We start from the raw sequence: 14,877 nt of genomic DNA, 5'->3' as shown, positions 1-14,877 counted from the left end.
AATGCTCTTGGACGTGAAGTTGTTGGGTTACAGTTTAAATGTTCCTAACAGGTTGCCATTTTTATTTCAAGTGATGGGTAAAATCCTGACTCTTTTTAAGGAGAGCCATCTGCTCGTATAACCAGGTGAACCCTTTTCAGGAAATTCTTGTACCAGCTCAAGAGAGTTCAGCAGTCTTTGCATTCATTGGATCCGGGCCTAATTTTAATGAGTCAGGTGGCATTGAACTAGTAATGACATCAAAATGCCTGCCACAGAACAGGGTGAATGGTGTCTCCAAATAGGCTCTATAAAGCGCAACATCCCGTGCTATATTTGCCTCAGACAGCCGGCTCCAATAAAGAAATGCATCAAAGGGGAAGTTGAGTCATGTATCGCACAAACTAAGCTGGAGTAAAGATCAGTACCTGGCCCACAGACTTCTCAACAATTCTGTTTCGAAGTGAAATCTACTGACTTCACTATGCTTTTGGTATTTTTGCTACAGGCTCTTTCCCTTCAGATAGATTGCCCACAGTGCATTCTTTCCTGCAAGCACCTCCCAAAGGGCAAATTCTCTGTCCTCACGCAGTGCCTCCAAATTACAATCCCTGTCATAGGGAGGGGTGAGGGATTCAAATGGTATCTCTAGAACATCCTTCATTCCTACAATCCTCTGAGATTTCTGCACTGTTTTTGAGTATCCCTGGTTTTCATCACTGCACTATTGATGTCTGCTTTCAGCTGTCTTAACCCTTGCTAAGATTCAGGGTTTTTTTTCTCTCCGTGTGTGTTGTGTGTGTGTGTGTGTGTGTGTGTGTTTATGTCTTTGTGTGTGTGTGTGTGTGTGTCTCACTGTCTGTCTCCCTTCCCCCTCCCCTCAGGACCCTCCTTAAAGCCTGCCTGTTTGACTAAGTTTTCCATCACCTGGCCTAATATCTCTTTATGTGTAAAAGCAAGTTGTTACCAGTCCTGGGAACTGTGCTAACAGTTCATGTGCGAACATGATCCTTGCAGGGGCACACTCACCAAGGTTTGATAACTCTTCCCAACCACTCACCATTTCAAGTTTGTTTTATATTGTACATATGAAATCTTGAATCTGATACAGGCCAAGCACTTTCAGGGTAGTGCGTCATGTTTGCACTATGGAAATGCTCACTTCATCAAAGACTAATCCAATTTATTGGGCACTTCACACTAAACCCATAGTGACTGCTGTATTATGACATTTCAGATAAACCTGATCAAACAGCCTGTCTGCAGTACTCCAATACGCCTGCTTTATCTCTCACTTTGTTACCATTTGTATTTCACAGAATGAGTTAAGCAAATCACCAGCCATTATCAGAGATACGAATTAAGTTCTGATTTTTTTTTTCGGAAAGCACACTCTTCAGGCTGATGTCGGAAAGAATATCCTGATTTGAAATGCATTCTGATGAACTGCTGTCTACTGTGACCCAGAGATACAGTTTCAGCAGTCACTATAGGTTTAAAGGACATTATCGCCCTTGATATTTGTCCAGCCTTTACACCCAAGTTGTAAAACTTTGTTGTTTGAACTGTATATATGTAGTTAGTCCACAGCAACATTGGCTGATCTCCCTGTACATCGGGGTACTGCTATTCACCTATGGTGATTATTTGTTACTTCCTGTTTTTCTGACATTAGTATTCCATTCTTCTTTTTAAATATAGTGGCTAATTCAGTGAAGAAAACCTTGCATTTTGTACTTCTCCCATCCTCAGCATATCAGGAAGTGCTTTGCAGCTAATGAAGAACCTTTTGAAGTGTAGTCATGGTGATAGTGTAAACACAAACCTCCTCCAAATGTTTGCAATAAGCAGGGTCCCACATAGGTTAATGTGGTAAATCACTAGTTTAAACTGATGCATTGATGTTGTTTTGAGGGAAAAATATTGACCAGGACGCTAGAGACCACTCCCCTGTGCTCTTTCCTGTCTTAGTATCATTTATGCTGGAAAAACGCAGCAGTCAGGCAGCATCCAAGGAGCAGGAGAGTCGACGTTTCGGGCATGAGCCCTTCTTCAGGAAGGGCTCATGCCCGAAACGTCGATTCTCCTGCTCCTTGGATGCTGCCTGACCTGCTGCGCTTTTCCAGCAACACATTTTCAGCTCTGATCTCCAGCATCTGCAGTCCTCACTTTCTCTTAGTATCATTTTATACCAACTTTTGGGTCAGGTAATATCTCAAACAGTCCCCTAGGACACTGAAGTGTCAGTGAAGGGCTTGTGTAGAAAGTGCTGGAGTGGGTCCTGGATCCCATAATCTTCTGACTCAAGGAGAGGTATGGTTTGTTAACCACACACAGCAAAAGAATTTATCTCTGCTTGCAATCTCGATTGTCAATAATGGTGTAAGGAGCTGCAATCCAGTGCCTATTTGAAATCTTTTGGATTGATTTTGTTTTTGTTGGCCTGTGCAATTTTGCGGCCTGTAGCACAATGTAGCCTGAATAATTCTTCACCTATAAAATTACAAATCTTAAAAAGATACTTGAATGAACATCTCAACAAAAGTTAACCAGTTATCTAAACTGTTGAGGTTTCTGTTGTGAGGGGAGAAAAGTGTTTGCCTTTCCACTTCAAGCTGAACTATCGAATGATTTTTTTTTCCCTCCTCTTTCACTAATGGTTACTCAATCAAGAGACACTACAGAGAATTTGGAGTGAGCCAGAGGACAGTCCCTCGGGCTGGCAATGGCCTAGTGGTATTCTCGCTAGACTCTGAATCGAGAAACTCGGCTCATGTTCGGGGGGCCCAGATTTCAATCCTGCTGTGGCAGATGATGGAATTTGAATTCAATTAATAAAGAAAAGAAATCTGGAATTACAAATCGCCAGTTGTCAGAAAAATCCAGCTGGCTCACTAATGTCCTTCAGGAAAGGAAATCAGTCGTCCTCATCTGGTCTAGCCTACATTTGGACTCCAGACCCACAATGGTTGACTTTCAACTGCCCTCTGAAATGGCCTAGCAAGCCACTCAGTTAAAGGGCAGTTAGGGGCGGGGGAAAAAATGCCGGTTGGCTCGTGGTGACCATGTCCCGGGAGTGAATTTAGGAAAAATGGAGGTGACAGGTCTTGTCTGCTTGCTGGAGAACTGGCAAAAGTTTCATGGTACTCCTTTTTTTTTAGGGAAGGCCTACTTGTCACATTCATGTACCAATTCAACTCAACTTGAGTTTTGAGCTGCTTAAAACAAAATAACCATTCATCTGCTTGCTTTTCACTCTGCAGTCACCAGAGAACATTTGTGCTTGAAGTCATGGGCAGGCACTGTGGGTAAGTGGCAGATTCTTTTAACATTCGAACTCTTTAACTGTTCAATGGTTTTTTTATTATTAATGGTGCATCTTTGAAAAGAAATTCCGGGTTACAGGCTGAAGGGAGGGGTCTGGGTGGGATGCTCTTCGAAGGGTAGGTGTAGACTTGATAAGCCAAATGGCCTGTTTTCACAGTGTAGGGATTTTATGATTCCATGACTTGCAAGGGAGTACACTCAGTAAACCAACCCCCACATTTTAGCATACATATGATGTCATATGTTAGGAATTTGTATTGGCGCTATGCCACTGCAGCAGTTCTTGAGCTTCAGAATGACGGCACAGTAATGTGCCAATAAAGTTGATACCAATTCGAATGATCCTTCAAACTAAGAAAGGAAGAGGAAAGAGCACTTGCACAGAACATGTAGAATCTGTGTTATCTGTTTTCACCTTGTGTTTTTTTGCATTGCAAGAATTGGCATTCATTTCCAAAGAGACAATGATGCTGAAATTGGACAGACCCTGGGTTAGTGCACTCTTAAAAGTCCTGTGTGTTTCATATTTTAAAAAATGATTTCTAAATGTTTCGGGAGAGTTTAAAGCAGATTTACATAGTTAACACATGAGTCACAAGGTTGCAATTATCAGGAAAGACTGAACAGTGTGGGGCTAAAACAGTAGCAAAGCAAGGGACGACCTGATAGAAGTCTTTAAAATTATGAAGCGATTGATAAGAGTACCTTTAAAACATGATATTTTCACAGGTAAGAGGTTGGAATTGGACCGTCACTAATAAATTCATTAAGAAACTCCAGATAACACTAGTTTACACAAGGCATGGTTACACTGTGGAGTTTATTACTGTGTAGAGTAGTTGAGGTGAGTAACATTAATGCATTTACAGGGAGACTTGTGTGGTGCGTTTAAAAAATGGCATAGACCATTGAGTTGAATCACCTCTAACGTTGCTGAAATGCAACGTAACCACTTAATGTTCTGTCATAAGCCGTGGTTTCCAGTGACTAGTTGGCCGTGCAAACAACCTGTGGTCTTGTTTATGCAGGTACTTGGCACTGGTGTCTGCACTGGCGTCTGGTGCAGACTGGCTGTTCATCCCAGAGGCACCTCCAGAGGATGGCTGGGAAGACTTCATGTGCAAGAGATTAGGAGAGGTAAGGAATATGGAACCATTTTTTGACCTTGTGGAGTCTCTGAACGTGACTGGCAATTTCTGCAATCCCTAACCTTTCAATAACCAAGCAAGAGGGCTAAAAAAGATCCCAAACAGTCTAAACAAAATAATTCTAGGCACTTCATATATTGGTTTCTGTTATTGCTATCACTGGACACGCTGGTTTGTTATTTAACTTTATTCTCATTCGGTCAGTTCAGATAGAGATTAAAAACCGGCCACTTAGAGGGACTGAAAGTAGATGTAGGCTGGACTGGATAAGGCCAACAGTTTTCCTTCTCTAAAGGAAACCAGTTGGTGTTCAACAACGTCATTCCAGATATTCTAATCCAGATTCTCAGGTTGTCGTACTGGGATTTATACTTTTTGTTTTCCATATTACTTCCCCATGCCTCTGCTTCATGAAGAGGGAGGATGTTCCTGGGAGATCATCCAGGGAAATTATATGGATGGAACTGAGAATAAGAAAGGGATTGACACCTTGCCCCCCCCCCCCCCCACCCTGCCATAGTCAGCGGGAAATTGAGAATCAAACCTGTAAGGAGATCTCTGATATCTGTAGGATTAATACAGTTATAATGTTAGGAGTTTTAACTTTCCCAAACATAGACTGGGACTGTCATAGTGTTAAGGGCTTAAATGGGGGGAAATTTGAGTGTGCACAAGAAAACCTTCTTCAATATGTGGATGTATCTGCAAGAGAAGGAGTAATACTTTAATGTTCTGTTAGGGAAAAAGGCAGGGGCAAGTTATGGAAATGGGAGTGGAGGGGCACTGTGGGACAAGAGGTCGTAATTCTGTTTGTTTCAGAGTAGTTGTGGAAAAAGCTACAACTGATCAATCAGTTAAAGTTCTACAGGAGAAGGTGAGGACGGCAGATGCTGGAGATCAGAGTGTATTGCTGGAAAAGCACAGCAGGTCAGGCAGCATCCGAGGATCAGGAGAACCGACGTTTCGAGCATAAGCCCTTCATCAGGAAACAGTTAAAGTTCTACTGCGGAGTTGGGCTAATTTTGATGGTATTAGATAGGGACTTTCAAATGTCGATTGGGAGAGGCTATTTGCAGGGAAAGGGAAGTGGATGGCCTTTAAAATGAGATAACGAGTGTTTGGAGACAGTATGTTCCTGTTGGTGTGAAGGGCAAGGCTGCTGGTGTAGGGAATGCTGGGTAACTAGAGATATTGAAGCTCTGGTCAAGAAAAAGAAGAAAGCCATATAATGGGTATGGGCAGCTGGGATCGAGTGAATCCCGAGAGAGGAGTATAGGTCAGTAGGAGTATGCTCAAGAAGGAAATAAAGTGGGCAAAAAGGAGACATGAGATAGCTTTGGCAAATAAAGAGAATCCAAAGAGATTATGTAAGTACATTAAGGGCAAAAGAGTAACTAGGGAGAGAATAGAGCCCCTTAAAGATCAAAATAACCAACTATATGTGAAACCACAGGAGATGGTTATTTCATGTCAGTGTTCACTGTGGAGAAAGACATGGAAACTAGGGAACTTGGGAAATATATAGTGATGTTTTAAAAAGAGTTCATTTTTAGAAGAGGCAGTACCGGAGGTACTAAAAGGCATAGAGGTAGAAAAATCCCCAGGACCTGATCAGAACTTTGTGAGGAGCTAGGGAAGTGATTGTTGGGTCATGTGCTGAAATGTTTGTCTCATTGATAGCCACAGGTGAGGCGCTAGAAGACTGATGGATGGGTAATACGATGCCCTAGTTCAAGAAAGGCTGCAAGGAAAAGCCAGGGAATTATAGATCGATGTGCCTTATGTCAGTGGTGGATAAATCGTTAGAGTGGATTCTGAAGGAGAGCATTTGGAAAGGCACGGACTGATCAGGGAGAGTCAGCATGGCTTTGTGCATGGGAAATCGTATCTCACTAACTTGATTGCATTTTTTGAAGAGGTTACAAAGAAGATAGATAGAGGCAGAATGGTGGATGTTGTCTTTACGGACTTCAGCAAAGTATTTCACAAGGTCTTGCATGGTAGGCAGGTTAGTAAGGCTAGATCACATGGGATCCAGGGGGAGCTAGCCAATTGGATACAAAATTAGCTTGAAGGTAGGAGACAGAGGGTGGTATTGAAGGATTGCTTTTCAGACTGGAGGCCTGTGACTAGTGGTATACCACAATGATCGGCGCTGGGTCCACTGCTTTTCATCATTAATATAAATGGTTTAGAATATAGGAGGTATTGTTAGTAAGTTTGCAGATAACACCAAAATAAGTGATGTAGTGATTGAAGAACAGACTGAGGGGTGACCTTGTAGAGGTTTCCAGAAGCATGAGGGGCATGGATAGGAGAACCAAGGTCTTTTTCCTCAGTTGGGGGGGAATCCAAAACTAGAGGGCATAGGCATATGGTGAGGGAATAGATATAAAAGGGACCTGAGGGGTAACTTGTCCATGCAGAGGGTGGTACATGCATGGAATGAGCTGCCAGAGGAAGTGGTGGAGGCTGGTACAATTACAACATTTAAGAGGCATTTGGGTGGGTATTTGAATAGCGCAATATGGTAAATAGGACTAGATTGGGTTGGGATATCTGGTCAGCATGGACGAGTTGAACTGAAGGTTCTGTCTCTGTGCTGTATGACTCTGACTTTATAAATCCTGCACCATATCCACCTCCATTCCATAACTTATTTGCTTTTGGGTTCAAACCTTTGTTCCCATTCCCTCAACCTTCGGTTTTACGTTGCTCCATTTTGTTTGGTTACTGGATCATCCATAGGATCTAGTTTCAGGTGCCTGTAACTAGGATAAAGTCTTTTGCACTCGTGCAGAGTCTAGGCTGATACTCCAGAGCAGTTCTGAGTAAGTGCTGCTGTCATGGAGGTGCTGACTTTCAAATGGGAATAAATCTAGTCAAGACTCTCAATGTCATTTCAGATGGGTTTAGAGGATTCTAAAAGATTATCCAAACACTGGGGAGGAGGGGTTGCTCCTCATTGTACCAATTATCCCGATGTATTTTTTTTCCTGACTGTCCGAGAGAGAGAGAGTAGTAGACCTTTATTTGGTTACATTCTCTGATGTTGACACTGTACCTGGAAGAGTACAGCAAGCCAGACAGCATCCTTTAGTTATACCCGATACTTCAGACATCTCCACTTCCTGATGCTGCCTGGCTTACTGTCCTCTTCCCAGCTTCCTGCTTGTCTACTTTGGATTCCAGCATTTGCAGTTTTCCTTTGCCACTGTCACTGTATCTTGCCACGCAAGCTGTAATTTGCAAAATTCCCTCCCGGAGCCTCTGATCAGTGAATCTAAAACATAGAGGCACAAACTCAGTGTAAGGGGCTAATGATATAGGACTTAAATGAGAAACGGTTTCACTGAAGATGTTCATGAATCTTCAGACTTTTCTGCCCCGGAGGGTTGTGCTATTTCTATCGTTGATTATGTTTAAGGCTAGGTTGGTGGATATTGGTGTCTTGAGAAATTGAGGGATATGGGCAGAGGGCAGCAAACTGGAGTTAAAGCCCAAAATCAGCCATGTTGAATGAATTGACCATTAAAGCCACTTCTGTTCCTATCTCATGAGTCGTCAGCCTCTCCACCCCATTCTTTCTAAGATATCCCTGAAGACTTTGCCTCTGTCGGTGATTTTGATCAGCTGGCTTAATTTCTCAAACTATGGCTTGGTGCCAGGTTTTGTCTACCAATGAGCTTAGGGGGGTAGTCAGCCACACTAAAGGTGTTATATAGACGTGCACTGGGAGGAGCGGCAGTGCCGGGTGAAGGCTCAGCCACTGTTAGACACCAAGGTTGGGAGATTCACAACACGCCAGAGTCAGGAGGGGGGAGAATGTTCCCTCCGATGTGGGACTGGAGGAGGACACAGAGGTTTCCCATTCCTGCTTTTGTAGCCTCTACCCATGAGCTGAAAATCTCCAGAACCAATTTAGTTCCCAAATGCCGAACAGTGAGTAAAGAAGAGGTGAGCCATTGATATTGCTCTTGTGCTGTCAGACACACAGTGTAAAGCTAGTGGAGGGAAAGCAATACTTCAGCAACAAGTCCAACTGGTGGTCACAAGATTATAGGTTCTGCCCATCGATGCCATGATAATCTCTTGCTTCTGTTATTGAACTGAAATTCCCTGCTGTCCTTTTCATAGTTTCATACAGCACAAAGCATGGCCATTTGTCCCATTGTACCTGATGTAGCTCTTTGAAAAAACTACCCAATCAGTCTTGCTCCCCTGCAAGTCTTTCCTTTTCAACTAGACATCCAGTTCCCATTTGAAAGTTACTATTGAAGCTGCTTCTGATGTTTATATTAATGAAGCCTATGGGGCACCCATCAGCTTGACTTGTGGCGGGGTTGGGAGGGGGCGTCTAAATCCTTCTGTCTTTGAGAAATAGCTTCACTTGGAGATTTTGTTTTGATGGACTCCTGCCCTCTTGCAGCGATGTTTGTAGATCTGGATAATGTTATCCTGTGACGTTAGTCAACATTTAGAGACATGGACAATCCGTTGAATACAGCTTCTTGCATCTTGGAGTGGCACTTTTGTAAAGGATATAATTGTCCTACAGTTAGGTCCAGTGCAGCAAATAACGAAAGACTTGCATTTATGTTGCATTCTTCATGACTTCCAGAGTCTGGAAGGCGTTTTAGTGCTCTTATTTCTCTTTGAAGTGCAATCACTGTTGGAACATGGAAAGGCAGGAACCACTTTGCACAGAACAATGTCCTGTCAACAAAAATAAGCAAAATATTGGGCCAGGAAATGAGAGTTCAGCAGAATCTTTTCTATCCCTTTGCGGGAGCAGGCAGGGTTAAAAGGTCTTCACTCTGACAGTGTAACCTACACCTCCTTCAGTAGCACTGAGTCAAACTCAAGTCTGTGGAATGGCACTATGAAGCCTCGCCCTCTGCGACTCACAAGAGAGTGTGCTGTCCACTGGGCTGATACTGATATCAAAAAGCTCCCCAACTAACCTCGTGTGTCCTTGCTCCAGAGTCGCAGCAGAGGGTCTAGGCTGAACATCATCATCCTCGCAGAGGGGGCAATTGACCGGCAAGGAAACTCTATCAGCTCCAACTATGTGAAAGAGGTAAGAATGAGAGGATTGGCATGTATGTGGGACAGTGAAAGCAGCAATGACCTGCATGAGGTGTGACTGCTCCCGACATGTTTTCCTGTATGCACTTGTCATTTTAAATGCTAGATCTCGGAACAGAGGTCAGATCAAACTGGTTAAAGCATGAGGCAAGTCATTTCTCATTGACAAAATGAAGCAGCCTGGGTGTAGGTGCTAACTGAATTATTGATGCTGTGAAGAACAGTGTAGACACCACTCTCTGGCTGTTCTACATATAAATTTACATGTGTTTTCTGTGTAACGTTGGCAGATTAATTTGAATTATCAGAATGTATGTAAATGCACACAGATGCATTATGTTTTAAATGACAGACCCATCAAGGCAGCTTTGTTCCCCTCTGTATATCTCGATTATCAACACGTTGGATCACTTAACTGAATGAAGCTCACTTGATACTCGTTCCGTTTCTTGAAGTATAATGAAACAAAATGCGATGTCGGGTGCACAGCATATATTACAAATGCAAAGCTGGAATCTTAGCTCTGTGGACACTGCAGGTGGAGCAGGATCAATCCAGTGATCTCTACGATAGGTTAAGGCCAGCGAGGGGAGTAATAAAGACCTGGCTCTCTGACGTGCCCGAGTGCTGGAATTTACATAAACATTGGGCATTGGTTAGGCCACTTCTGGAATATTGTGTGTCATTTTGGTCTCCCTTCTGTAGGAAGGATGTTGTGAAATTTAAAAGGGTTCAGATAAGATTTAAAAGGCTTGGAAGGTTTGAGTGATCGGGGGGGCTGAATACGCTGGGGCTGTTTTTCCCTGGAATGTCAGAGGTTGATTAGATTAGATTAGGTTCCCTGCAGTGTGGAAACAAGCCCTTTGACCCAACAAGTCCACACCAACACTCCAAAGAGTAACCCATCCAGACTCCTTTCCCCACATTTACTCCTGACTAATGCACCAAATACTTTGGGCAATTTAGCGTGGCCAATTCACCCGACCTGCACAACCTTTGGAATGTGGGAGGAAGCCGGAGCACCCGGAGGAAACCCACACAGACACAGGGAGAATGTGCAACCATCATACACACTAACCTGAGGCCGGAATCAAGCCCAGGTCCCTGGTTTATAAAATCATGAAGGGCATGGACATGTTAAGTAAACAAGGTCTTTTCCCTGGGGTGAGGGAGTCCAGAACTAGAGGTCAAAGGTTTATGGTGAGAGGGGAAAGAGACCTACGGGGCAACCTTTTCACGCAGAGGGTGGTGCGTGTATGGAATGAGCTGCCGGAGGAAGTTGTAGATGATGGTACAATTACAACATTTAAAAGACATCTGGATGGGTATATGAATAGGAAGGGTTTAGAGGGATGTGGGCCGGGTGCTAGCAAATGGGACTAGATTAATTTAGGATATCTGGTTGGCATGGAGGAGTTTGACCGAAAAGGTTTCTGTGCTGTACACCTCTATGACTCTAATTCCTAATCCTAAACTGACTGACTGAAAGGGTGCAGGTTTGAGGCCCATCATTTTTAATACGTAGTCTGAGATTTGCACTGACTACCTCACCAAAACTTCACACCCTCCCTGACCCGTACCGAAATGTGCCTTTTAAATCCTTCTTTTGAGAATTAAGGGTGGTGAACTTTCTTACCATTTAATCAGAACTCTTTTCTGTGTGTAAGCTTTTCCCCCATGAATTATGTGACTATTTCTTTTGTCCCCTGTATTTCAGTTAACCTGTGATGCAGGGTTAACTAAATGCCCTTAACTGTTGCCTCAATTGTTGTGCATTGTATTTCCCCCCCCCCCCCCCCTCACTGTTCTTTCTGCTTTTATTTTATTTCTCTCCCAGCTTGTTTCTAAACATCTCGGATTTGATACACGGGTCACAGTCTTGGGACACGTGCAGCGAGGTGGCACGCCCTCTGCGTTTGATCGGATTCTGGTAAGTTTTACTCTGTGAAGGGAACGTCCTCCACGATCCTTCCCGTACAGCTGACTGAATAGCCAGAAGAAAAGGTTTCCAACTCTGCTTCTAACCTGTGCTATGTTGTATCATCCCAGTCAGGCAGCAATAATAACCGTGTAACAGCAAGTTGCCTTGGGAGCCATAGGTTAGAAAGGGAAACAAACAACGTAGTGTACAAAATCCCATGCAAGGACTGCACAAAACACTACATAGGACAAACAGGAAGACAGCTAACAACCCACATCCATGAACACCAACTAGCCACGAAACGACACGACCAGCTATCCTTGGTAGCCACACACTCAGATGACAAACAACATGAATTTGATTGGGACAACACCACTATTATAGGGCAGGCCAAACCGAGAACAGCCAGAGAATTCCTAGAGGCATGGCACTCATCCACAAATTCTATCAACAAACACATCGACCTAGACCTAATATACCGGCCACTGCAGCATACAGCACCTGACAACTGGAAGCAGCAGAGACACACCACTATAAATGCCAGAGGAATCAGCACAGAAGCGCTTCACAGGAAGCTCCCAAGCACTCAGGATATCACCTAGAAAGGGGACGAAACGTTTGCAACAAAAACTCCCAGCTCGGCGAACAGAACCACAACAACGAGCACCCGAGCTACAAATCTTCTCACAAACAGGGAAACAAAGAGTCCAGGGTCTTCAGTTTCTCAAGTGCAAACTGCAGCAGTAGCTGAGGCTGGGATTGGGTTGGGCTGTGCTGAACCTAATGGTGTTGATGGGTGCCATTGAGACTTGCATTTGGAACTGGATGCCTATGGGAGATGTCCGTGAAACCGTTTCTGAACACCTCAAAACCTTAAGGGAAGGTGACGAAAGGAGGGAAAAGGTGTGACGTGGGTGTTGGCCTTGTTTGTGGCATTGCCGCATTTTTGTATTTGTGGGTTGAGGGTGTCACTGGCTAGGCCTGTCCCTAATTACCCAGCAGGCTGTTGAGAATCGACCACATAACTGTGGTGCAAAGTCACTTGTCGGCCACACCTGGTAAGGGGTGCCAATTTTCCTCTCGAAAAGACATTAGTGAACCAGGTGGGTTTTCCCAGCACTCGACAATAGATTCTTCTTCATCATTAGATTCTCATTCCAGATTTTAATTAAACTAACTTCAAATTCCACCATCTGCCATGGCAGGGTTCGATCAAAGGTCATTAGCTGGGTCTCTGGATTAACAGTGCAATGATAATACCACTAGGCCATCATGGCATAATTTGTGCCATGGTCAGAGCTGTGTGCCACATCTGGAGCCCGAAACCGCAGTCTGTTTAACTGCATTGTCAGTCGAACTCTGTAAGTAACCTTCTCCTGTTGTGGATCAAAGCCAGTCCAGCATGTACTCTCAGCTGAACTGCAGTGCGTGTTTTAGAGGGTGCTGCACTGTTAGACATGCTGTTTTCCCAAGATAAACTATTGAACTAATGCTCAGCCTGAAGAGCAGGGGAGGTCCCTTTCAACATCCTGGCGAAAATTCATCCCTTGGCGCAAACATATCATTCATTCTCTTGCCGCTTGTGAGATCCTCCTGGGTATAAACTAGTTGCCAGGTTTTCCAACCAACAGTGACTCAAATTCCAGTGATTATAATAGCCACCAGGGCATCTGGAGTGTGGTAGGTACGATATATGCAAATCAGATTTTTGTTTCTTTGATCACAGGAGTGATGTAATAGGAAAACAAACGACTTGAAATTATACTGCAAATTGCACAATTGTGGTATGTTCCCATTTGCTTTACAACCAATTAGGTACTTGTGAATGCATTTCCTGTTGTAATACAGGAAGCACAGCAGCTAATTTATGCACAGAAAGCTCCTTTTAAACATCATTTTAAACATACTTTGTTCTGATGATATTGATTGAGGGTGAATACAGGGGAACCTCAATTATCCGGAATTTGATTATCTGAATTTCGGATTATCCGGCACGTTTCACAAGGTCCCGATGCTTGACTAAACAATGTTATCCGGCATTTGATTGTCTGGAATTTGATTAACCGACTGAAATACTCCCTGCCCGTGCCCTTCGGATAATTGAGGTTCCTCTGTATTAGGTTTAATGCAACAGTTTTCTTCAAAATTGTGGCCCGGAGTAAGATTTGTGGCCACAAACGTCTGACTTCAGGACAAGTGAACTACCTTTTGGGTCATGGGTGGCACACCAGGATTAGATTAGATTTCCTAATGTGTGGAAACAGGCCCTTCGGCCCATCCAGTCCACACTGACCTTCCGAAGAGTAACCCACCCAGACCCATTCCCCTTGGACTAATGTTTAATCCCCAAACACACACACTTTTTTTTAGATTAGACTACCTACAGTGTGGAAACAGGCAAAAAGAGACACCAGCGCAAGGCAAGTCCGTTAAGTATTAATTTTACTTGAGCATTGCCGTTAAGATCTGCATTTATTGCCCGTCCGTAACCGTCCTTGAGAAGGTGGTAGTGAGCTGACCTCATAAACAGCTGCCATCCGTGTGGTAAGGAGTGAATGCTATTCGGGAGGATGTTCCTAGATTTTGACCCAGTAACAGCTGTGTGGTTCCAGGTTAGAATGGGGTACAGCTGGGAGGGGAAACTGCAGATGTTGGTATCCCCATGTATCTGCTACTCCTGTCCTTCTGGATGGGAGAGGTCGCAAGTTTGGAAGGTGATGTCTAAGGAGCCTTGGTACATTGTCGTTGAGTAAGGCTAATCCTCAAGGACATTTTATTGGTGTCCTTTTTTTTGCAGACTTTTCTCTGTTTTTATCACCAGCGTCAAATCCTGAAGAAATCAAAGGAGGAAAGTTTGGCTTTTGTGAGGCAGCGTTATTTTGGGCGTGGCTCCTGGACCAGCCTTGAATGCCCATTTCTAGTTGCCCTTGAGATGGTGTGCAGTATAAAATGAGTCTAACATAAGCTGCAGTGTTGTCCAGGTTACCTGAATCAACCACCATCCAAGGAGCAGGAGAATCGACGTTTCGGGCATGAGCCCTTCTTCAGGAATGGGCTGAAGAAGGGCTCATGCCCGAAACGTCAGTTCTCCTGCTCCTTGGATGCTGCCTGACCTGCTGCACTTTTCCAGCAACACATTTTCAGCTCTGATCTCCAGCATCTGCAGTCCTCACTTTCTCCTACCTGAATCAACCAGTGCTGTTCTGTGAACCGTTACAGCATTTAGGAATGCCTTGGGTGTAAAATTCCCTGGGAGGGAGGTTTGTTTAACAGAACAAACTACTTGGTTTCCTTCCCCAGGGCTTTCTGCCAAAGTTATGGAATGAGATCGGAGAGTTCTCTTCCCCCACACCCAGCCACTAGATATAAATATTTTTGAAATCTGACTGAACAATTAAAACAAAACTGAAATGT

General features: G+C 43.9%; 1 protein-coding gene across 1 annotated transcript in view; it reads left to right on the top strand.

The window, feature by feature from the left end:
• LOC132817264 (ATP-dependent 6-phosphofructokinase, liver type-like) overlaps positions 1-14,877 on the top strand; it is a 62,149-nt gene that overhangs the window by 23,553 nt on the left and 23,719 nt on the right. The window contains exons 6-9 of the mRNA XM_060827639.1: positions 3,243-3,287; positions 4,335-4,443; positions 9,439-9,534; positions 11,380-11,472. Coding sequence (XP_060683622.1) covers positions 3,243-3,287; positions 4,335-4,443; positions 9,439-9,534; positions 11,380-11,472 — 343 coding nt within the window. The remainder of the gene's footprint in view (positions 1-3,242; positions 3,288-4,334; positions 4,444-9,438; positions 9,535-11,379; positions 11,473-14,877) is intronic.

The sequence above is a fragment of the Hemiscyllium ocellatum genome, chromosome 7, assembly GCF_020745735.1.
Source record: "Hemiscyllium ocellatum isolate sHemOce1 chromosome 7, sHemOce1.pat.X.cur, whole genome shotgun sequence".
Lineage (NCBI taxonomy): Eukaryota > Metazoa > Chordata > Chondrichthyes > Orectolobiformes > Hemiscylliidae > Hemiscyllium > Hemiscyllium ocellatum.
Note: the sequence above shows the minus strand (reverse complement) of the source record. Positions and strands in the feature narration are given on the sequence as shown.